General features: G+C 36.7%; 1 protein-coding gene across 6 annotated transcripts in view; it reads left to right on the top strand.

Annotated features, from left to right (window-relative positions):
• Nucleotides 1–8,547: 8,547 nt before the first annotated feature.
• Nucleotides 8,548–26,069, top strand: part of LOC136260591 (uncharacterized) — an 81,313-nt gene continuing 63,791 nt past the window's right edge. For 5 of the 6 annotated variants that reach the window (XR_010703623.1, XR_010703624.1, XM_066054388.1 and 2 more), the window contains exons 1-2: nt 8,548–8,677; nt 19,290–19,598. Coding sequence is in view for 4 of the 6 variants with exons in the window: in XM_066054388.1 (XP_065910460.1) it covers nt 8,608–8,677; nt 19,290–19,598 (379 nt within the window). In the remaining 2 variants the exon portion in view is untranslated. The remainder of the gene's footprint in view (nt 8,678–19,289; nt 19,599–26,069) is intronic. The other variant, XM_066054396.1, reaches the window with a different exon arrangement.

Below are 26,069 nucleotides of genomic sequence, written 5' to 3'. Positions count from 1 at the left end.
ACCATAGCAACGGTTGCTAAGCAACCACCAAAGCATGTAGCTATGTCAGGTTTAAATTTTTCCTAGCAACAGTTGCTATAGATTGTTAGAACAATTTTCAAGAAGATTGCAGGCTGCAACACATGTACATAGTCCTTAAACTTGCTAATCACAAGGAATTACTTACCAGCACTAACAATGGTGTAAAAACATTATAGAAATTGCTGTTACTGCTTCCAGGTGGGAGTCGAGATTATATAATAGCACTTGGTGCTTGTCATACTGACCTCAGTGCTATTATTTAACTTGGCTTCACCTCATGCTGTATTTAGCATTTCAGCCATGTGTCTAGTGCTTTATTTCTCACATGATCTAGTTTTACACTGGAATATTTCATCAACTAATATACTTGTATTTTATCTTTTGATTACATAGAATCTGCATCAGCTAGGAATCCACTTCATCAAGAATCGACATTTACTGTTTTACCTTTACATGTAAATTAGTTGGGATTGGAATTCTATGGCTTGTTAAATACAGTACTAAATTAACATGCATAAGACATTTTAATTTGTAGTATAATTACAGTATGTCAATGTGTGTATTATTGTAGCTTCCTATTTTCAAGATGCATATTATAAATAATAAGTTAAATTATACTTTAAGTGCACTTTTTCTATATGTACATGCATATACTGTAGCTTAATATACACATAGAGCAATATTACATAATATTACATTATTAAAATACAGTGTTAAAAAGTGCTCACTCGGTTTCATCTGATAATTTCCCTTGTATGAGAGTGGGTATGCAGAGTTGCAAATTATTGTAAATTTACATGAATTCAACAACTGGACTGATAAGAGTGACACAACTCTTCAAGTTGCATAAGGACATGGTAATAAATGGAACTTCTAAAGTAAGGACTTTTCTGAATGAATTTAAATTTGAAACCAGTATAGATTGACTTATAAATACTTCTGTTTGTCATTTTTGGGTATTATAATATACGTAAGAGACTCTGTGAATCTACAAAATGTGATAGACACTCACAATATTGGTCATTTCTAAATGTAAATTAAAAATTGATTTCACTAATTGGGTAGTTGGTACAGCAACCTGTGGAAGTGTTGCACTTGTAGCAGGGGCGGATCCAGACTTTTAAAAGGGGGGTTCCACTTTGGAATTGCAACTTCAGCCTAACTATAAGTTGAAGACCAACAACAACAACAAAAAAAGGTCATCACCTGCTGACAATACCTTCCCCTCACCATAGATGCCCTCACCAACTACATTTCCTTATTTATAACTGTATACATAGCTTGCTACACTGCTCCTCAAAGACTACTGTGACTGCTCTATTAGAGTATCTCGATTTGACTGCTCTATTAGAGTATCTCAAGTAAGAGAGGCTCTTTCAAAAGGGGTATTCCATGGAACCCTTTGAACCCCTCCTGGATCCACCCCTGTGTAGGTAAGTGTTTGTGGTCACTGGAGTGATTTCATGAAACAGAGGGACTAGCATATTTCCTCAATTAGTCAGTAATGCACAAGACCATGTCAAAAAAATTACCATTTTTAAATCTAATTGTATTTGGTCATAACATACAATGTGTGTGCGTGAGAGCATGCATGCATTTGTGTGTTACATAATGATGAATTATGTGATATAATTTAGAATAACAATTTATGCACGAGAATGAGGGATACTACAGATAAGCCAATGACCCAGAGCTGTGATGTACTGTGCTTTAATAAAACAATCAGGTGTAGCTGATCAAGGCAGTGAGAATGCAGGCATTGCTAAGTTCAAATGTATGGTGTTTGTTGTTTAGAAACTTGTGATTCACTCCATCAGTACCTTTGGCTTTGTTTACGCATAAATAGGACAAGAAATTCTGACTAAAAGGTCAGTGGAAAAGCACATCAGTCAACACACAGACCCAATGATTTATTTAATCTTACTGCATGACACTGTGCTTATACAGTATGCACACATGCAAAGTCAGAGATGATCAGATTATAGTTTAAGATGTTTAAATTAAACTACCATGTATGTTAATTTCAGTGTTAAATTTTCAGTTAATAGTCTACATGGTATTGCCAACCCCAATCTATTACATGGTGTAAGCAACCAATATATGGGGTTTAAATCCCTGACTTGTAAACATTTTGTTTACTGTAATAGAGCAGCCACATATACGTACACTTACAAGTGACTGCAGTTGTGTGAGATACCCAATTCAATTGAAACATCAGACATTGTTTAGTTGGTAGCAATTTTCATATGTAACCAGGCCTGCAAAAATAGGGTAAGTGGGTACATAAAATTAGCCTACATTTTCAAACTTACACTGATGACTCATAACCTTTTATGTTATTATGCTATGGCCTTATTAATAATATAATTGGCTTTGTATATACAGAAATCATATATTCCATTCCAATACTGAGATATGACCTGTTGTGTGATGATTAGAGCTGTGAACCTGATAACAAATTTAAAACCGGTCAACTGGTTGTCAATAACTGGCAGTTAACTAGTGAATTGGTTGTGTGTACTAAAGTGATATTGATACGTACTTACGTAGGTACTCAACAAGCCTGCTGGAAGCTTTAGGGTGGTACCAACGTGACCATCAACATGTTGTCTTACAATAACTGCACATATTTACACATGCTTTGAGGTGGGATAGTGTAAAACATTGACAGTGAACTGTGGACTGGACCATGGTCCATGGACTGGACTGTGGACTGAATTATGGACTGAAAACTAACTACTAGTTAGTATACAAAGAAGTATTGCATTGACTGGCAAGTGAAGAAAAAATGATCCATCCATGTGTGGAGCTATTAATAATAGTCCTTGCATTCTCAATAAGCAACCAATGAAAATAAAAAAGTTCATGGTTTCTGTGGAGTGCCTTCTTTCAACTGCAAAGCCATGTTTCCTAATGGCTACAATGTATTTTTAAGCCTTTGCCTTCTTTCCAGCATGTAGTTTACAATCCCAATACGTAGAATACCTTTAAGAATAGTCATGTGTGGCTAAGACCTAACACTGAATTCTTAGTAATGAGTGACAAATCAACTGAACAACTTCTTGTACTACAGTGTTATGCTTAGTAGCTAGCTATTCTTAAGTCCAGCAAAGCAAATGACATTCAAGCTGCAAATTTTCATGTCAATGCTGGGATAGCTACTGTAGCTATAACACATAAGGCAACTGGAGAATAGTCTCGTGTGGCCAGACCACTTTTTTCTCTTTGTCATTGGGTAAGGATAAAAAGGGTTTGGTCCGGTTCAAATCCCACACACGTCTTGACACTACCAGGAAAATTGGGTAATGTTAACCTCAGAAATGTGATGTGTTCTCAAATAGCAGTCGCTCGTGTCTATGAATCACAAGCACACATTTACAGACCAATCAATGTCTGAATCTGCTTTGGCATCTACAGGGCCACCCAGAGAAATTAAGGGGCCCAGGGCAAAGAGTTAAAGTGGGGTCCCAGGTGCAAGGAGGGTTCCACCTCTGAATCACAACTTAAGCCAAGTTGTAAGTCAAAGACTAAAAAAAGGCCATTTCACACTGACAATGACAATAGCTGCCCCTCACCAACTATATCTCCTTATTTATAACTACATACATAGCTTGCTACGCTGCTCATCTGAAGAATACTGTGACTGCTGTATTAGAGTATCTAGATCTTGACTGCTCTATTAGACTTAGAGTATATTGATCTTTTAAACAGGTATTCAAGGGGCCCTTGATGGGGCACTTTCCAGGCTGGGGCCCGGAGCAAAATTCCCCAGTTTAATTATATGTAATATACAGGACTCGACAAGCGAGTGTAGACATACATATATAAAAGGTGTAGTGTGTGTGCAAATATTATTAACTGTTAATTAGATCTTTAAAGTCTTGTAATGTTGTACAATTAATTATAGTATCTGGTAATTAATTTTATTCCACAATTTAATTGCATCGGGGTAAAAGGAATATTTAAACAAATTAGCTCTGGTAAATGGTTGCTTGAATCTATTTGAATGTCCTCGGGTGGGTAAACTATTCTTGATAATTGAGTTCCCTGTTTCGATTTCAACAAGATTATTAACAATTTTGTAGATCATTATCAGTCTTAGGTTTTCCCTTCTAACTTGAAGTGTTGTCCTATTTAACATGTTAGTGACACTAGAGTACATTGAGTAATTGTTATATACAAATCTTGCTGCTTTCCTTTGTACTCTTTCTAGTTTATCAATGTTAGTGATGGTATAGGGTGACCAAACTACACAAGCATACTCTAATATGGGTCGCAGTAATGAAAGATAGCATCTTTCCCTTACACTTGTTGGACATTGTCTTAAATTATGCTGCAGAAATCCTCGGACATTATTTGCTTTGTTGCATACAAAACTAACGTGGAAGTTCCAAGAAAGTGTATTGTCAATATGAACTCCCAAGTACTTGGCTTGTGGAACTTGCTGAATCTTAATATTGTTTCATCATCCAGCGTTCAGCCCATTGCTGTAGCGTGTTGATATCCTCTTGTAGTGTTTTACTGTCCTCTGGAGAATGAATCTCTCTGTATAGAAGAACATCATCTGCATACAACTTTAAAGTGGACTTAATTTTATCAGGCATGTCATTCACATAATAAATAAATAATAAAGGCCCCAATACTGAGCCTTGGGGGACTCCTGAAATACCCTGGGCTGTGCTGCTTAGCTGACCATTTACTGTAACCTGCTGATATCTGTTCATAAGGAAGGACTCTATCCATCGCAGTAATTTCCCATCAATACCATATGAACTTAACCAATCTAGTGCGTGGTACAGTGTCCAATACCTTAGCAAGATCCAAGAGTATTACATCAACCTGAGTCCCCTTATTTAGGGCTTCTGCCAAGTCATGAACAGTCGCAACAAGTTGAGTCTCACATGACCTGTGCTGTCTAAACCCATGTTGTTCATTACATAATATCTTGTATTTGTTAAGGTGATCATAAATAGATGATGATATTAATATGATATGTTCTAGAGTTTAGTTACATAGTACACAAGTAAACGATATAGGTCTGTAGTTAGATACTAAAGATCTTCCTCCAGTTGCCTCCCCCCCCCGTGGGCGTCCCTGGGCATCTACCAATGAGTTATAAGTGTTTCATTGTTTTGTTTCTGCTTTACCAGTTAGCTAGGCACTGGAGGGCGAACACTGATTCACAGGTAAGCGAAGATTTGGTTATTGCGGCAGTAGCTTATTACAGTGGAGTTTAAGCGCACAGCTGGAACGGCTACTTGTGACGTTAGCTACCACATGACGTGTCAACACGATTGTGGGGTTTGAACAGGACCAAACTCTTTTTTCTCCCTACCCAATGACATGAAGAGAAAAAAGCTGTCTGGTCACACAAGACTAACCAGAGAAGACTATATGGGTCATTCCATGTCAAATCAACAAGGAATTTAGGGTCACCTCTCGGATTTTGACGAAACTTAATGTGTTTGTAGTACCTGTGGTGTTTATCACCCATACAAAATTTTAGCTCCATACATTCCATAGTTTCTGATTTATGACTACAAATATTTTGAATATTTCATGAAAATTTGGTCCATCTCTAGTTATAAAATTGACTGCAACTTTACACTGTGTAAATATTTTTAAACACAATTTTCACTGATGGAAGACTGTTGACTGACCTTTCCAGTGATCCCTAAATTATGGGATATCTACTTAATTATGGTTCAAAAGTACTTCATTGAAAACTTTAATCCTTTATATTTTGAAAAATACTGCTTGAAATTTTTCAAATTCTTTTGTGAATAATGATTAGGTCATAGTCTATGTTTGATGAAATTTTTGTGATGGGACCACAATGGACTCAAGAGATATAATGAATTATGTTGTGGTATGTGGTGGAATTTGCAAGCCATTATTGCTGTATTGGAGTGTACACCTCCAATAACCACTCACAACAAAGCTTTGCCAAGTTTGTCTTACAGAGTGAAGGTGTCTAGGTACACTACAACTTGTATTAGTGACCACCTGTATTGAAAGGCCATCTATATGCTGCAGTTAAGTTATAATTTTTTAATGTATAGCACCAAAGTATCAACCCTTTCTAGCAAATCCAAAAATGGTCCTTATCAAACAGGTTGACTATAAATTATAGATCTGACCACCATGTGTCCATAAACATCATGTAAATGTTGTACCATCTCTTCACAAGTACCTTCTTTATTAAGTTTAATCCCACTGTAGTGGACTTAGCCATATTTAAGTTCCGTATGTGGCTGCATAGGTACATACAACAGAACTCCTCAGAGGATACCTTGATAATGAGGACACCTAGTGGTGCACATACATTTATACCAAGATACTTCTGTGGCCTCTGTAATATGAGCACTTTATTATGGTCCTAGCAATGGAGGGTTTTTACCATATACATGCATTACTTGCACCTTAATTAATATGTGAAATTAATTACATTACATTTACGACCACTTTGAAGATCAAGTCATAAATTCATACACATACTCACGTAGGAAGTAAACATGTTGACCACATATTTAACATTTACCTGTACTGATCTTCAAAACGTGAACATAAAATACTTTGAAAAACCATTAATTTTAGTCTATAAATCACGCATTGAGGTGCAAGCAAGTGTTAATAATATAAAAACTCTTGGTACAAGTAGTGCATCTACTGTATATATAGTGTAACTCTTCTATTCCCTTGAAGTGTTCATTTTTGAGAAACCACAGACTTGTCTTGGGTCCAAAATGTATGTACAATTATAAAGTAAGATCGTGAGGCTATCAAGGTACCCAGATATCCTTTTTGAGTGTTGTACCTATGCAGCCATGTACGTAACTTGAATAGTGTAGAGTGGGGATATGTATGTAAGTGCACTACGGCAAGATATTACTTAATAAATAAGGTATAACTGAAGAGATGGTACAACATTAATGTGTTTATGGATGCATGATGATCTCATTTATATAGTCAACCTGTCTAATAAGGACCATTTTGGATTTGCTAGAAAAGATTGATGCTTTGTGCTATACATTAAGATCCAATTAAAGTATAAATTAACTGCAGCTTATAGATGGTCTTTCAATACAGGTGGTCACTAGTACAGGTTGCAATGTACCTAGACACCTACACTCTGTAAGACAAACTTGGCATGGCCTTGTTGCGAGTGGTTATTGGAGGTGTACACCCCACACTGTTAAAAATGAAGTGCTATGGTAGCACCTCTAGGTGCTATTTTTTGACTAGAGCAGTCAAAATTTAGCACTTTTAGGTGCTACCATAGCATTTTTAGGTGCTATCATAGCACTTCATTTTTAACAGTGCAATACAGCAATAATAGACTGCAAATTCCACCGCATACCACAACATAATTCATTATATCTCTTGAACCCATTGTGGTCCCACCACAAAAATTTTATCAAACATAGACTATGACCCAATCATTATTCACAAAAGAATTTGAAAACTTTCAAGCAGCATTTTTCAAAATATAAAGGATTAAAGTTTTCAATGAAGTACTTTTGAACCATAATTAGTAGATATCCCATAATTTAGGGATCACTGGAAAGGTCAGTCAACAGTCTTCCATCAGTGAAAATTGTGTTTAAAAGTATTTACATAGTACAAAGTTGCAGTTGATTTTGTGACTAGAGATGGACCAAATTTTCATGAAATATTCAAAATATAAATCAGAAGCTATGGAATGTATGGATCTAAAAATTTGCATGAGTGATAAGCACCACAGGTACTACAAACACACCAAGTTTCGTCAAAATCCGAGAGGTGACCCTAAATTCCTTGTTGATTTGACATGGAATGACCCATATAACTTAGCTACGTAGATTCACCCTCCTCTATACTACGTAGTAAGAAAAGGAGACTAGCTACGTGAGTTAATAACTCTCCGGAACGTCCCGGAATTCATATAGACGAGTTGGCTTTTTAGGGCGTGTCCTTGTGAAACGCGAGCAGACGCGTGTTTCCGTGTTACGTTTTGGAAAGAAGTCAACAAAAACCCATTGTTAAAAATAGCTTAGCAAACGGTACGGATTCTTTAAAGATACAAAACGTACCTCTATTGAATTTAAGAATCAAATTAATCAATTGTAATTGCATAAACCCCCCCCCCCCCCGTGTAAAGTCTTCGCTTGCGAAGCTGACACAGTAATAATAATAATAATAACGTTTTAAAGCCACTCAGTCTATCATTCTGACTAGTAGCGAGGTCTTAAGAAGAATGTTTTCGGCGCTTTCCCAAAATCCGAGATTGAGAGGAAATCACCTTCTCTTTCATCCTTAAGTCTTAACCTTACACGCTGAATATGTTTTGGTTCGAACCTAATACTATAACACACTTTCTGTACTAAAAGCTGGCTATATAGTACTAACATGCTAAAATTAACCGAAACGTTTGCTTCCCCCATTGGCCATAATACATTTTTGACTTAGCAAATTCGGAAAGTATGCGGTAAGGTTACGGTAAAACGACCACGCCTTAAAAGAAAAGGAAACCAATCTTAACTTGCGGGCAGTGGTTGCTGATGGGTAAACCCAGGGTATTTTCTTGATCAGTTTGCGGAATTAGCAATGGCGTCTACATCGAGACATTTAACGAATCTGCTTCTGATAGTTTCTTTGCTTGGAGCGAAATTGCAAGGTGAGTATAACACATTCACACGAAATATGTACCTCACTATCTACGCCTGTACGTAGCTGGCTAGTAGCTACGGTAGTACACTGCGTATTTTATATGGTGACATAATGCTTCGATTACAAGCGTAAGGTTCCGTCACAAAATACCATACTCCAATAGTACACACGCGCCGTACATCACGAGTACTTGAATGGCTTCTACCATGTTTTGAGCACCAGGTGCGTTACTGAGGACATTAGATCACATTGTTATGAGTAGCGGACTGATATTTGCCACAACTTTACTAGCTACATAGCTACGTATATGTAGTTACAGAAAGTAGCCACAAACTATAGCTATTGCGTCAGTTTAATAACTGTCACTGCTCGTTTTATGGTTATGAACTGTTAACTTTTGGGTTTGCCTGAGTAGCTACACATCAAACTTTAGGTAAACCAAAATTTTATAGCTACGAGATTGAATCTAATTGGTGCAAGCCTTAGCGAACCCAACCATGTGAGAATAGCTGTGATGGATTCACATTGCTTGCTTGAATGTCCATAAGTTTATCTTCCTTGTATAAAGGCTATTAACATGTAGACCAAACATTACAACCAATAATAGTCCACCTAGGTGCAATCACAACCACTATATCATCTAAATGCCAACTGTACAAACCATAAGCCACTACTGCTTACAGTACATGCAGAAAGTTTGCCTCTTCAGTGTTATAATTATATGCATTCACCTAGATGACTTTAACATTGATGAGTAATGATAGTACTGTCCTGGCTACCTCCCTCAGAGAGTGGTTATAGTATGCCCACAAAGTCTATTCATTAATTACAGAGTCTAGACACCCCAAACCCACAAATCCTTATTTAGATCATTGGTGGCTGCAGCAAACATCCTGTGTTTCTTGTCTAAGTGTAGCCTGAGATTCTTCATAGATGGACAGTGGCTCCATGAAATATCATCGATTGAAATTTGTTACACATACGTAACTCAATATACTGTCGATTACATGATAAACGAAGGTCCTTCATGGCTTCCTGAGTAAAATACAGTGCCTTCAGTGGAGGTTGGTCATGCTTCATCATTTTCATTATGTGATCTCAAAGAAATGTTGAAATGCATGTTGAATTAATATAATTGAACACTGACACTTCCCATTATTCTAAAGGATGGATTGTATATATATATCACTGTGCCCCAGGGACATTCATAACCTTGTCAGTACAATGCACTGCTTTCCTAGCTGTTAAGCATACTGGGACAATTGTAATTTCATGATTGTGTGACCAACCTCCTCTGAAAATGTTTAAAGCAAAATCCATTGAAATCTGGATAAGTTTAATTACTAAAAGCTTGATTGAAATCTGAAATTTTACAGTCAAATTTGAAGTATAGTCATGAATTTCCAACTGGATATAAAGCCAAGGTCCAAAGACATAGTTTCAACTGAGTTCATGTATATAAATTGCTCACAGCCCATTAGCAAAATAGCTCTATTGCTAGGTGTAGTACCACACCTTGCTATAATGAATGTTTAATATTAAGTATGCTAATACTTAATTGCTGAACACCTTAGCGTGACTGTGTGAGGTAAGGAATCTACTTTCTATTCGATCCCATATATAAATTATTAAATAAATGTGTGTCTGCAATGGCCTCTGTGAATATGTAATCCATTGTCAGTACTACATTCTTTTATTTTAAAAACCTTTGATTTCTAGACTGAGCAAGAAACAAGCAGCTAAGAGTAATAATTAAAACACTACATACGTAGCAACTTGTGTCCAGGTATATTTCCAGGTGTAATTGCAATGCATGCATGAGTCATTTCATCAACATTGACTAGCTAGCTATAGCTACCAGATATTAGGCAACTGAGGAGTAATTAATAACACTACACAGCAACCGTGTTCAAGTGTTATACCCAGGTGGATTGTAATGATGCAAAATGCATGAGTTGTTTCTAGATTGATACATTCCTTTGTAGCAAATGCAATTACATTTTGAAGGCTACTAATGTGCATTGCTTTCATCACAATGTCAGACAGTGAATCAACTATTCTACACTAAAATATCTCCTTCCTTGCAATCACTGCTTGGCAAAATATTTTTGATGACCATGCATGCACATGTCAGTGTTGGGCAAGGTACTTTGTAAAAGTAACTAGTTACATATTACATATTACTTGCAACTGAACTATTTAGTTACAGTTACATATTACTCATAAAATAAAGTAACTATAATAATATTACATATTATATTACTTTCTGTCCACAGCCTTAAGCTGTCACGTGTGAAACTACCACTTTATCACGTGACATGATTGTGTTGTTGGACAATGTGCAAATCTTGGTTTTAAGTACCATGCATGCACATGTCAGTGTTGGGCAAGGTACTTTGTAAAAGTAACTAGTTACATATTACATATTACTTGCAACTGAACTATTTAGTTACAGTTACATATTACTCATAAAATAAAGTAACTATAATAATATTACATATTATATTACTTTCTGTCCACAGCCTTAAGCTGTCACGTGTGAAACTACCACTTTATCACGTGACATGATTGTGTTGTTGGACAATGTGCAAATCTTGGTTTTAAGTAAGAAGTTGGTGAATAAGTTTCATTCAGTAGGCTTCGTTGCTAGGCGTTACTCAGAGGATAACTAACAAGATTAGTAACTTCGTTATTTGTAGCAATAATATTACATAACATTAGACTCGCTACAGTAACTATATTACTTAGGTAATGCGTTACATTTGTAAGTAAAGTAACTTGAGTTATATTACCCGTTTTTATAGCGTATTTCATTATATTACTTAGTTGCCACAAAAGTAATAATATTACGTAACGCGTTACTTATGTAATGCATTACTCCCAATACTGCACATGTTCACTTTGCATTACATACGCGGGTGTTGTGGTATGTCTGAATACATTGTAAACAATCAGATTTATAAAACCCTGTTGTTCATGGCACTGCTATTTGATGAATAATACTAAGGCATCATGATAATTGTTGCAGAGTGGCTAGCAGGCTAATAGAATACTGTATAATCACTGACTCTGTACCAAGAGTACATAATTCTACTTTGTGTTTAAATTTAAATTTTTTGTTCTGAGCACATGTTGTTGAATCCTTCTTTGAATACACCAGGCATGCATGAGGCTTATCCACAAGTATATCATCTAGCATAGGATGAGTTTACAATTACATGTATAAGGTTAGCAGTTTTTCCCAAAAAATGTCAATTAATAGCCAGGTATACAGTAGCCCAAATGTTCCTTCATGGTGCTTTTCACAAGGTTCTAGCATTTAAAAAGAATCACTACTATAATTATGTGACCAGCTGAGCAAAAACCGGGTGTTTTCGCACATTCCTCAAATCCCAGTTTATTGCATCTCTGTATAGTAACAAAAGAGTGGACAGCCAAAGTTTCATCCTTTTATGATGAATCATCTTGGGGTTATAGCGCTTGATATATCAAAACATTTGTCAAATTTTCCATACATTACATTTGTATGGCTTTGAGATTACGTTGCATAATAACACTACCTTTTGAACACAGTACCATAACTTCCGCATACTATGGTTTACGGAGATGGGATATGGTTCATCATACTCCTTGATGACAGGCGATTTGTGTAGTATTTAATAGAGTATAAAGGGAAAAGGCAGAAGGTAGTCTTGTATGGCAAAATCAAGGTGCATACTAATACACTAAAAAACCTGGTTTTTTTTCACTTTCTGTAGTGCATCTTTGTAAAATAACCATTTAACAACTCAGTTCGGGTGGATTCTTAATCCGTAAACTTCAACACATCGTATGATACCAAGTTTGGCTAATTTGGTCAAGTGTAACAAGTTGTACTTTCGGGGTTTGTCCACCCGAGTAATTAAATTCTTCAATGCAGTTTTGTATGGAGCGCATATTATGTTGTAATCAACAGTGAATAAATGCTACTATGGTAACGTTACAACAAAAGTTCAGGTGGAGCAATTCAAGGGTTTTCTTTTGTTGTATATTGTGCTGTAGAGATTATGAGTGCTAAATTGCTAATGCTTGTACTTCTGCAATTTGTAGTATCATGCAAAATACATGGATTTTGTATAGGGAAAGGAAAATGGCTATCGATGAGGTTTTTCAATCGACCAGTTCAGCCAAGCTAAGGCTGTTAAAATGATATAGATTATGTTTTAGGTTGTTTTGATGTATAATTCCTAAGAACTAAGGGTGAAATTCAGTGTTGTGAAAAAAAATATTTCTGTGGCTTCACTTGACAAATCCCAATAGTATGTTTTGACATGACAGTTGGGAACATTGATAAACTTGATTTGTACAGCAACCATATTCAAAATAATTTACAGGCACTTATGCACCTATCAATGTTAAGCCCCACTATCTCCCTCCCAGGCTTACTAGGAGATTAGTGGGGGATTTTGACCTGATTTTATCTGAAACTCTACCACACTAGTGGGGCATTTGACCACTCAAAATTTTAGGCATTTGTTTTAACTTACAAGCTAAAAGAATTGACCTGTTTCCTAAAGTGCCTTATGGCCATACTACATGGAGATTTGACCACTAGTCATTCCCCCATGGGTGAAGAATTAGATTTTTCAAAAAGTCAAATCCCCACCATTTCCCCCACTACGCCTGGGAGGGGGTAGGTGGGAGATAATATTGATAAGTGCATTAGACAATCGATCACAACTCATGGTTGAAACAAGCTACGAAGATGGGATTTGGCTCAATCTGTGCACCATGAACTGGCAAGTCAATCAAGGTATAGTGTTTTCCTTGTACTCCTCTGTGTTAATAAAGAAGAAGCAAGAAGAAGGCCATTCCAACTAATAAATTACTATGGTGAACATTGTTTTACTACATCACTATTAGACTTTACGTCAGGCCTTCTAACTCATGAAAATATGCACATTTTAATAGCGTTTATGATTAGAAATTCACCTAAAACCAAAGTGAATCAGTCAAACCAGCTATAAAATTGTCACCCAGCACCTTCGTACATACTAAGCGCCTCTAAAAATAATTATCATGTTGCTACTTTTAAAGACAGTAATAATAGCCTTTTAAGACTTCACAACCATCTGCAAAGGTTAAAATCACAAAATCAACAGTAAGACTACAAAGAGGTGATCATTTGCTGCAGCAACTAACAAGAGAATCTGGCTCTCCCCTTGCCAGCTCCTGGATCTGCCTCTGTATATTGAGCTGCTTAAAGTTTTATATTGTAGGTTTGTCAATGAGTATAGCATATATAGGGTCCACAATTTAAGCTCTCAACTTTTACAAATTGATCCCCCTACCATTGCGTGATGTTCATTGTAGTATCCCATCGCTACTGTAGATCTACTATGAAATCGGAGGCACAATTGTTGCCTTCACAGAAATTATCATGATATTCAAAATTTATTATTAAAATTTGTATTCACGCAAAGGACTTAATGAAAATTGTTATATACTTTGCCAGATCTTATCTAGAGTTATTGTAGTTAAAAGTACACACAGTAGCTAATAAGCAAATGATTCACTGAATTCTTGGCACAATATAGTGCCTTCTTTTAAAAGTCAAGAAACAAAGTGCGAATTTTTGAATTGAAGCTGCCCTACCAGCCAAGACAAGGAAAGCTAACTATTCTTCACAGTGTTGTGATAAGGTTGGATGTGTAGTCTGTCTACAATGTTAGTCTGGAAAGGATCTGAGACTTCTCACAATCTGGTTGATGAGTGTCAAAATTTTCTGCAGCACTAAGGAATTACATTGTACCCTCTAGCCATTTCCAGTGCTTCTGTAGCCATCTATTATTGATCATGGCAAAAGATGTCCCTGAATAGTTGACACTAGTGGTTGTCAATCATCCATAGTTGTTCAAAGCTCTTTACCGCTGGAGGCAATTCAAATTTGATTCCACCTGTCATGCTCCACAGTGGCTTCAAATCTTTACTAGATCATCCTAAATACTACAGTGTATCATGTTGCAAAATATCCAAAACTAAACCGAGAAAAGCACAAACCTTCAATTCAAAATTTTGCATTTTGTTTCTTGATTGTTAGAGTAAACACCCTTGTACTGGGAATCCAGTGAATCATTTGCTTATTACTGTGCATAATTATTAACTTATAATTCTAGATAAGATCTGGCTAAGTAGAAAGCTTCATCTAGCCTTTTAATTTGTGTGAAGCAAACTTAAATTTGCATCTGTGAGATACTAAAAGTGATATTTTGATGAAGACAGCAACCATGCCTCCGGTTTTTTCATGGTAGGTCTAGCAATAGGGTACTATGATGAACATCCCACAATGGTAGGGGGGTTGATTTGTAAAAGTTGATGTTACAGATTGTGGACCCTAACATAGACTCTAATATTTTAGTTCAGTTAGGTTAATCATTCTCATGAAGGATAAATTAATTATATTGTTGAGCATCTAGGCATCATTGGCTAGTGGGGATTGTTTTTCTACACACTAGTACACAGCACATTTCAACAATGTGATAGGATGGTTCCGATGTTCTCAAGGTCAGTAACCTATACTCTTAAGTACTTACCTTAGTGCCTTAGCAAAATTCAAGTGTAATGACTAGAAATGGTACCACTAAAACTATTGAAATCCACAATCACTTCTTTAGAAAAGCATAGTGTAAAGGCTATATAGACTGTTTTGCAAGTACCATAGCCCACACTTTAAACCCACAAATGATGTTTAGATACCTTTGTATCAAGCAAATGAGGTAAATGTAGGTTTGTCGTTACACCTATTAGGTGAGCACACCCAAGTTGTATATATCATAGTCATTTGGCATTTCCCTGATACATTGCAAGCCTCTGGCCATCAGGCTTGGGAATTTATATCAGGCAAATCCCTTTTGGCTATGGTATAGCTGTTACATATTTACTTAACTGAATAACTAACTGTCATGAGTAACAGTTGCTTGAAGCAGAAGAGATTTTCACAGTATGATACTGCACGTACCACTTTCACACCTTACTTCTAGAGAAAAAGTGGTGTATAAATGCCATTTAGTACTGCTAGGAATGTATTAATGAGAAATAGGAGGTAAAATATCCCTCCTATAGTTGATATGCGTTCACCTGAGACCCTGCCAAATACAGTAATTATAAAAGAAGTGAACATGTGTTCACTCCCAATGGTTTTGTACTGGAACAAGCATGTTTTCATGTTGTAAACATGTTTGCGCTCCTGAATTGTCCATACTAAATGTATGGGATAATTTTAATGCCTCATAACTCACTTGTTTTTGCCTGTATCAAAACACATTTTTGATTAACAGTACCAGTGTTTAAAGGGCTTCACAGCGTTTCTAAATGTTTGGGCAGCTGGCCCATGTAACAAGAGTTATTAACAAGAAATGAGGGCTCAGGTGAATACAAACCGACTATATAAGAGGGCGTATACTTCTATATACTTCTATATACTGCCTCCATTATTCATTAATGCATTCTAGATTTCTTGACATAAAGTCTGTGCTATAATATAGTGAGGATCAATAAGTTTTGTGAATAATATAAAAGTTAAGTTCTGACCTTGAAAATGAAGGTAGTTCTTGGTTTTATTGATTCAAGATCTAGATGGTCACAGATTAGTTGTTGTTTTTATAATGGTTACCTGACAGGATGTAACATATACACAGCACATAGTTGTGGCACTTAATGAATAGCATTATAAATGTATTCATTACTTTATTTATCCATGGCTATTAACCTTAGTAACACTTTGTTGTTATTCTTACATAGGTTATCCATGATCGAAATGCACACGGTAAATACACTCACAAAGTACGTCTGCAGTTTCCCATACTTGCAGGTGAGTTACCAAAGTGAACATGATGTAACATGGGCACTTGTGATTCTGATATATTATACATTCACACTCAGGCCTGCAGTTGTGTGTATATATCAGGTAAATCACCTTGCCCTTGTTACAACTGTTACTAATCAAACAGTATGGTAATACTGTTTAGTAGGGACCATTCCACTAATGAATGGTGCCTACTAAAGTTCTGCCTCTAAAAATCATCCTAGAAATATCTTACACTGCGAAAAGTACCTTAACGGAATAGTCTTAGTGTATCTAACATCAAATATAGCTTTAAATCTAAACACAACTCCAGACATGTACCAATATTAAATTGTCAAGACTCAATTTTTGGTCTGTCTACCTTGCATGACTACAGTTGCAAGGGTAGAAGTTAAAAAGCGCATCATACAGCCACCATTTTTTTGCTACAATACTTAACTCACATGTGGCATTTTCCTGTTGGGGTTCCGACAAGCGTCTGCCCCTTGCCTTTCTTTCAATCTTCAATCATAATTGTCATCTTCATGAAACAAAACTGTATTGTCTATACTGACACCTTCCATATCAAAATTATTTAAAGCAGCACTCAAGCTGCTTTAATATGTATAACTGGTAGACAATTGGTAGACACTGTACTTGCACAACAGGACCTTTTACAACTAGCTGGACCATGAATAACAATTGAACAACACCCCCCTTTACAATCTAGCTGGACCAATAATGATTGAGAAGTACACCCCTTATTGATCTAGCTGTACTTATAGCGATAAATCATCAAACACATGCCTCTTATTGGTAGCACAATGAAATACAAGGCATGCTACAACCACTGTCCTAAATATGACTATATGCTGTAGTCCAGTTGACTGCAACCCACTCAAGATAGCTACTCTAATAAAGCAGTAACCTTAATACAACAGTCATATTCAAAAACAGTCTCATGTACATATCATGGCTGTAGATATAAAAAAAATTAAACAAACAAACTTAAAAAATGAAATAAAGAACTTACTGTATGTGATAAAAACTAGTGGGACAAGATTATATGAATGGTGGTAAATACAACATAGCTCATGGGAAAATCCCTAATTTGGCAATGAACAAAAACATGCCAATGTAGGGATTTGCCACAGAGTTATGTTGTAATACTATCATTCATACACTAGTTTTCATTGCTTAGAACCCTACTTCATGTTTAAATTAATAGTACTAGGTAACAGTTAGACACTACATACCAGCATCTTTGAGGCATAAATGCTGAGTATGAGGTGTTAAAATGACATGACATATAAAAGCCAAGGTAGAGCCAAGGTTTTTATTGTGTCATTCTAAAACCTCCTATGAAACATTTATGCCTCGAAGTTATTGGTATTAGTGTCTAACTGTCTTCTTAGAAAATGGTCAGCCAGCAGTGAATGGACATTGTAGGTATGCCTCTTGCCACTGCTTACCAAGTCAGTGAAGAGTTACTCCACTAGGGATGCGCCGATTTTGCTGGCCAAATTTTTGGAAAACTACGTTGGTAAAAGCAAAGAGCAAAATGCTGGAAAAATAGGTGGAAAATTGGAAAAATGGTCACCAAGGAATGGCAACTTGGCACATTTTGTATGATAAAGATCGAGATACTCTAATAGAACAGTCACGCATAGTATTAGGACAACATATGCTCATAGGAAATGGTGACTAAAGATCGAGATACTCTAATAGAGCAGTCACTACGTACGAAATATTCTAATAGAGCAGTCACACATACTTGTAAGCTAGAGATACTGCAATTAATTTTTACTGATGCTCAGCAAAATAGAAAAATTTAGAGCAAAATATTGAGCAAAATAGGTAAAAAAATAAAAGAATTGCTGGAAAGAAAAATAAGTGGGAAAAAAAGCAAAATAGGCTCATCCCTATACTCCACTTGAAAATTTACCTGCCTTCTAGAGTGCCAGGCATTTTATTGTAGTAGACTGGTGATACACGCTGCTTACTTTAGTGACATCAACAAGTAAAGCATCAGTTTCAGTAAGAGAAATGTCTCAAAAATTGGCAAAAGTAAGTTGTATTGGTGTACCAGATGATTATCCGTGCTCAAGATTTCAGAGCAAAAAAAAATTGTAGTATCTAAAATTATTGGATCACAGGATGTTTAGTACCTGGAAATTCTTTCACGAGAAAAGATTTCAAATTTCTCATTTTCTAGAGAATTATGAATCCATCGTGAGGCTGCAAGGCCATACTATAGCACACGTTGATGAAACATATACAGAAATATACATGAAATATACAGACTTTTACAACAAAGTTAATAGATTTCTTAGATTTGATATTTTAACAAGCTTTCAAAGAGGCTGTATGAGATTTCTAAGGAGCTATGACCCCTCATATAGCTATCTAGAAACATTATAATGCCACTAGTATGTGGTTGTGTTGTGTTCACTTCACCTGTGAGACAAACACCCCCCCTGTATGTATGTAGTATATGGAAAATAGCTGCATTAGTGCCCTTGAATAAGCGTTACTAGCTGTATGGTTTATTTTTGTGTTCCGTATGCGTATACAAAGTCATAGACAAATATGGCACAATTCTCCTAACAAGTCACCACATAACTAGCAGTCAAACACACACTTAAAATCTTGAAGTAGTCCAACAATTCAAAAATTCATGTTTGAATATGACTGCTGTACCCATTATAGTCAATTTTTCAAAATCTGGTTGCACATATACACATAATTGCATACATATACAGTATGCACTGTACTTTGAAACAATTTTCTTTTTCAGAAATAATTGAGCAACCAAACGATGTCAGAGTATGTGTAGGAGAAAATGCTACATTTACTTGCACAGTCAATGGCCAACAAAGAGAAGATATTACTAGTGTAGTATGGGAAATCATGAACATGAATGGTGACTTTGTATCTGTAGCTAATAGAGATTGTCATATCCTTACTAAAACTATGAATAGCAATGGAGATTTAACTGAGAATCTTACAATCGTTAATGTGACAATGTCAGATAATGGAGTACAGTATCGTTGTAATCCAATTGATAATCATCTGTTCAGCAATAATGTATCACTCATTGTAGCAGGTAATACATTGTGTATTAAGAGCTTATAAGCTCTTAATATTATGTGTATATATGCACACCTGTACATGAGTGTGCTGTAGGTTTTGGTATAATAACAAGCAGGTTGCTAGTACATTAATGAATCTAATCCAAACAGCCAAGCTGTAAAAAAAAACAGTGCGGCCCTCAAAAAGGCTATGGTGAAAAAAGATGTGAAATCCAAGGTGGCGGCCAAGAAATGGCTGTGATGGTAGGTTAATGGTAAAAATTTTAATAACGGCAATTTAGGTGAATTTTTTGCCAAGACCAAGCAGCACAAAAATTCACCTGAATTGTCGTTATTAAAATTTTTACCATTAACCTACCATCACAGCCATTTCTTGGCCGCCACCTTGGATTTCACATCTTTTTTCACCATAGCCTTTTTGAGGGCCACACTGTTTTTTTACAGCTTGGCTGTTTTGGATTAGATTTCATTTCTTTTTGTTTTTGTATTTTTGGACTTTTTTATCCTGTCTTTTTTTCTTTACCACAGGAAGAAGAAAAGATGAAGCAGATGTACCTTAAATATTTCTGCTTTTATCAGTAAATGTACAAATTATATATTATATATAATACATATATTTATTATAGAACTCTCCAGGGTGGTTTCTTTGTAACTGAACACTCTACAAGGTGACTTCTTCTTGATGCCCTCTCTACAGGGTGAATTGTTAGTAGCTGAATAATCTACAAGGTAACTTCTTCTAGCTGATCTCTCTACAGGGTGGTTTGTTTGTAGCTGAATTCTGTGCAGGTGATTTGTTTGCAGCTGAACTCTTTACAGAATGGTTTCTTTGTAGCTGAACTCTCTACAAGGTAACTTCTTCTAACTAATCTTTCTACAGGGCAATTTGTTTGTGGCTGAATTTTCTACAGGGTGATTTCTTTGAAGCTGAACTCTCTACAAGGTAACTTCTTCTAGCTGATCTTTCTACAGGGAGATTTGTTTGTAGCTGAACTCTCTACAGGTGATTTGTTTGCAGCTGAACTCTACATGATGGTTCTTTGTAGCTGAACTCTCTGCAAGGTGACTTCTTCTAGCTGATCTTTCTACAGGGAGATTTGTTTGCAGCTGAACACTCTACATGATGGTTTCTTTGTAACTGAACTCTCTACAAGGTGACTTCTTCTAGCTGATCTTTCTAGAGGGTGATTTGTTTGTAGCTGAACTCTCTACAAGGTGACTTCTTCTAGCTGATCTTTCTACAGGGAGATTTGTTTGCAGCTGAACACTATACATGACGGTTTCTTTGTAACTGAACTCTCTACAAGGTGACTTCTTCTAGCTGATCTTTCTAGAGGGTGATTTGTTTGTAGCTGAATTCTCTACAAGGAAACTTCTTCTAGTTGATCTCTCTACAGGGAGATTTGTTTGTAGCTGAACTCTCTACATGTGATTTGTTTGCAGCTGAACTCTCTACATGATGGTATCTTTGTAGCTGAACTCTCTACAAGGTAATTTCTTTTAGCTGATGTCTCTACAAGGTCACTGGCTTGTAGCTGAACTCTCTACATTATGATTTCTTTGTAACTGAACTCTCTACAAGGTGACTCCTTCTAGCTGATCTTTCTATAGGGTGATTTGTTTGTAGCTGAACCCTATACAAAGAAACTTCTTCTAGCTGATCTCTCTACAGGGAGATTTGTTTGTAGCTGAACTCTCTACAGGTGATTTGTTTGCAGCTGAACTCTCCACATGATGGTTTCTTTGCAGCTGAACTCTCTACAAGATAACTTCTTCTAGCTGATCTCTCTATAGGGCGATTTGTTTGTAGCTGAACTCTCTACAGGTGATTTGTTTGCAGCTGAATTCTCTACATGATGGTTTCTTTGTAACTGAACTCTCCACAAGGTAACTTCTTCTAGCTGATCTTTCTACAGAGTGATTTGTTTGTAGCTGAACTCTCTACAGGTGATTTGTTTGCAGCTGAACTCTATACAAGGTAACTGATGTCTCTACAAGGTCACTAGTTGGTAGCTGAACTCTGTATATGGTGGTTTCTTTGTAACTGAACTCTCTACAAGGTGACTTCTTCTAGCTGATCTTTCTAGAGGGTGATTTGTTTGTAGCTGAACTCTCTACAAGGAAACTTCTTCTAACTGATCTCTCTACAGGGAGATTTGTTTGCAGCTGAACTCTCTACAGAGGTATGTTCCTGAACCATTGTTGGCAGGTTTCAAAAAGTAGGTTTACTAAAACCTGCCAAAGATGGCTTGTGAACATACCTGGAGCGAGGCTCTACATGATGGTTTCTTTGTAGCTGAACTCTGTACAAGGTAATTTATTTTAGCTGATGTCTCTACAAGGTCACTAGTTTGTAGTTGAACTCTCTACATGATGGTTTCTTTGTAACTGAACTCTCTACAAGGTGACTCCTTCTAGCTGATCTTTCTACAGGGTGATTTGTTTGTAGCTGAACTCTCTACAAAGAAACTTCTTCTAACTGATCTGTCTACAGGGAAATTTGTTTGTAGCTGAACTCTCTACAGGTGATTTGTTTGCAGCTGAACTCTCTACATGATGGTTTCTTTGAAGCTGAACTCTCCACAAGGTAACTTCTTCTAGCTGATCTCTCTACAGGAAGATTTGTTTGTAGCTGAACTCTCTACAGGTGATTTGTTTGCAGCTGAACTCTCTACATGATGGTTTCTTTGAAGCTGAACTCCCTGCAAGGTGACTTCTTCTAGCTGATCTCTCTACAGGGAGATTTGTTTGTAGCTTAACTCTCTACAGGTGATTTGTTTGCAGCTGAACTCTCTACATGGTGGTTTCTTTGTAGCTGAACTCTCTACAAGGTAATTTCTTTTAGCTGATGTCTCTACAAAGTCACTAGTTTGTAGCTGAATTCTCTACATGATGGTTTCTTTGTAACTGAACTCTCTACAAGGTGACTCCTTCTAGCTGATCTTTCTACAGGCTGATTTGTTTGTAGGCTGAACTCTCTACAAGGAAACTTCTTCTATCTGATCTTTCTACAGAGTGATTTGTTTGTAGTTGAACTCTCTACATGGTAGTTTCTTTGTAGCTGAACTCTACAAGGTGATTTCTTCTAGCTGAACTATCCCTTTCCATAGTTGCATGAATTCCCTATAAGGTAACTTTTTCTAGCTGATCTCTCTACAGGGTGAATTGTTTGTAGCTGATCTCTCTACAGGGTGACTTGTTTCTAGCTGATCTCTATACAGGTTGCTTGTTTCTAACTGATCTCTTGAATTCTCTTCAGGATGACTGCTCTATTAGGATGACTGCTCTATAAGAGTATCTCGATGTCGCACTTGCTGCACCAAATTGGATTTCATGTTATAAATCCGTGGCTTTAAGTCTGATTCTTCTACATCATTGAAGAGCCTTTCTAAGATGATTACTCCATCTATACAGCGATTTTCAAAGCATTACCCCAAGCGGTTTATCTGGTAGGCGTGGTAAGTAGTAGGTTTTTATTAGCTAATCTCGATTGCATAATTGTTACACACTGTTGGTTTTTTCGTTGTATCTTCCTGGTTTTTAGCTCGATTTCTTTCAAACCACAAAAGGTTTGAGGTTCAATAGTTAACCTAATGGCACATATTCATTTATTAAAAACGCGTAATTAGAAAATACGGCACAGAGGGCATCGCGTAATTAGTGTTTTGTTGTCAAGGTGTAGTTGACAGTGTTTTTGTGTAGTTAGTAGTGCTTTGCTTGTACTGGACAGCAGTTATGAACAAGGTTGTAATTAGAACACCAGCTGACTAATTTGGCAAGTAGCAGCTCACGCTTAGCTTAACCAACCAGCGGCTCACGCTGTGGTTAAGCTTGTTTGCATTCACTGAACATATTGCATAACAATACAGGAATTTAGTTTTAAGGTTTGTGTACTAGCTGGTCATAAGTTGTTTAGAAATAGCAGTGTTATTGGATGACAAGTGATACTGAAGAATTACCATCAAACAACTTGTTACCGTGGGTCAATGAAAAAGATGTGCCTGGTGCTAGTTTGTGTGGAAGAGACCCATCCACTTTAACCATTCCACAACTCAAGCGCTGGTTACAATGCCGGCAAGCCTCTCTTAAGGGAAAAAAACCTGATCTTGTTGCTAGGTTAGATGAAAACTACTTGGTATATAGCTAACACATTGTGTCACAAATCACAGGGTAACAGCTTACATCAGAAATGGGTGGGATAAGGATGTTGTGAACCCTGAAAGTTGTCAAGGTGCTACTGTTAGTTTTTCATCACTGATTCCAGAAGATAGCTGGAAGAGGCTTAAAGATATTTATTCAGGAAGGCAGCCAGAAGATGTTTTTGTGTTCACCAATGCACAAATGATCAGTTATTTTGTGGAGAGAACTCTTGCAGATGGTGAACCAGCCAATGATGTGAAAGCATTGAATAATTCTGCTATGAGTCTGTTTAGGTGTGGGCACACCCAAGATGTCATGATATCTCAGGCTAACGGTTTTTTGAACTTACATACCAAGTGCATGCCAGAGATGAAAAAGGACAAGATGTACAAGCTGTTCTTACATTTAGATTCTGATATACTTGCTATAGTAGGTGCTGAGTGTGGATGTCCTGCTGGTAAAGGACCACATGCTAGCTGTAATCATATTGGTGCTCTGTGTTATGCTCTAGAAGAGTTTAGCAGGTTTGGTAAGATCCCTGGTTTCTTAACCTGTACAGACCAGCTTCAGTGTTGGGGTATACCACGAGAAAAGAATTTGGATATCAAGCCGGTTTCAGGTCTTTCATTAAGAAAGTGCAAGCTGATGAAGGAAAATTGTAATAAAAAATCCAGGAGTGTATTTGATCCTCGACCACTAGAGTACCGCACAATGGACAGCAAAGCTCTTGAAGAGTTTAGATGTGGTTTGCTGTCATTTGGTGAACCAAGCGCTTTCCTAGACATCCTTCTTCCACCTGAAAAGAAAATTAAGCATGACCACACGTATTTGTTACCACCTCAAAGTGAACATGAAAGAAACTGGATACTATTACCATCCATTGAAGAGAGTTCTACTTTTGAAGATGATAAATTGCCTGTAGTTCAAAGTGATGAAATGACCCTACAATGCCTTCTTGTTAAGCTTAACCTAAGAGTTACTCCTCATGAAAGACAAAGGGTAGAAATGGAAACAAGGAGTCAATCTTTGCAACCAGAATGGCACTGCTTACGCTACAAGCGGATAACAGGCTCTAAATGTGGAAGAATCCTGATTCAGAAGAAAAAAACAGTTGCACTGATTACATATTGTCTCTACCCCAAACCATTAGATCCCTTACCTGCACCAATGGTTTGGGGACAGCACCATGAGTCCATTGCTATACAAAAGTACATTGCATCCAAAAATCAAGTGACTGTTAAAAAATGTGGCTTTATTATCCATCCAAGACATGGTTGGTTTGGGGCATCACCTGATGGTCGTGTGGTTGACAGGCTGTGTAATGAAGCAGAAGGAATTTTAGAAATAAAATGCCCATTCTCCAAGCGAGATGTTACACCATTAGAAGCTTGCCAAGATATCAACTTCTATTGTGAAGCTAAAAATTCTGCAGTTACCTTAAAGAAAAACCACGCCTACTATCATCAAGTTCAACTACAGTTGTATGTTGGGTCAGATCTATACAAATGGTGTGACTTTTGTGTGTATACCACCAAAGGAATGTCAATAGAGCGAATTCTACCAGATCCAGCATGGCAATGTGACAGCATTTCAAAACTTGAGTCATTCTTTGACAATTATTTACTACCAGAAATTGTATGCCCTAAATACAAGCCTAACTATGTTATATAATGTTCATCCTGTATGTATGTACTGCAATAGAGTTAGAGTGATTTATTTGGGTATACACAGTGGGACATTCATTATTCGATCACAAATAAGTGGATTGGGGAATTGTATTCATTCACGCACAGAACTCTACTTTAATAGAACATACAATGGTTGTCAAAATACTCTAACAGAACAGTCAATCGTACTATGCATAATTGAGAATTTAGACAATCGAAGACCTACTGTATGTATGTGTAATGGTGGATACCACCTGTAGTGGATAGCTACTTACCATTGTATGTTATTATGTATAATTTTTGTTTGATATATACATTTATTACTTACACAATGGTGGATCAAAGTTGGTGAGTACTGCACAAACAAAAAACACTTGATTTGCTGTGTCTCTAAAAGATGCTGGAAGAGCCCTATCAAATATGTGAAAAATTTTTAATTGATCCATGGCTCATTCCACATGAATGCGCAATGAAGCAATTCGCCTATAGTCTCAACCAGCTCTGAATTACCTAGCTGCTCCTTTCCTTTCATAAAGGGAGGAATGTTTAATTTGACCCCTATTAAAGCCAAATCTTCTGCAATATCAAAGCCCCTATCAGCCATAACACTATCATTGCTTTCCAACAGTTGCAACAAACCAGACTTTCTGGTGAGTTCCTTGTCTGAGATATTTCCAG

Source organism: Dysidea avara, chromosome 1 (assembly GCF_963678975.1).
Source record: "Dysidea avara chromosome 1, odDysAvar1.4, whole genome shotgun sequence".
Classification (NCBI taxonomy): Eukaryota; Metazoa; Porifera; class Demospongiae; order Dictyoceratida; family Dysideidae; genus Dysidea; species Dysidea avara.
The sequence above is the reverse complement of the archived record's forward strand: the minus strand, read 5'-3'. Positions and strand labels throughout refer to the sequence as shown.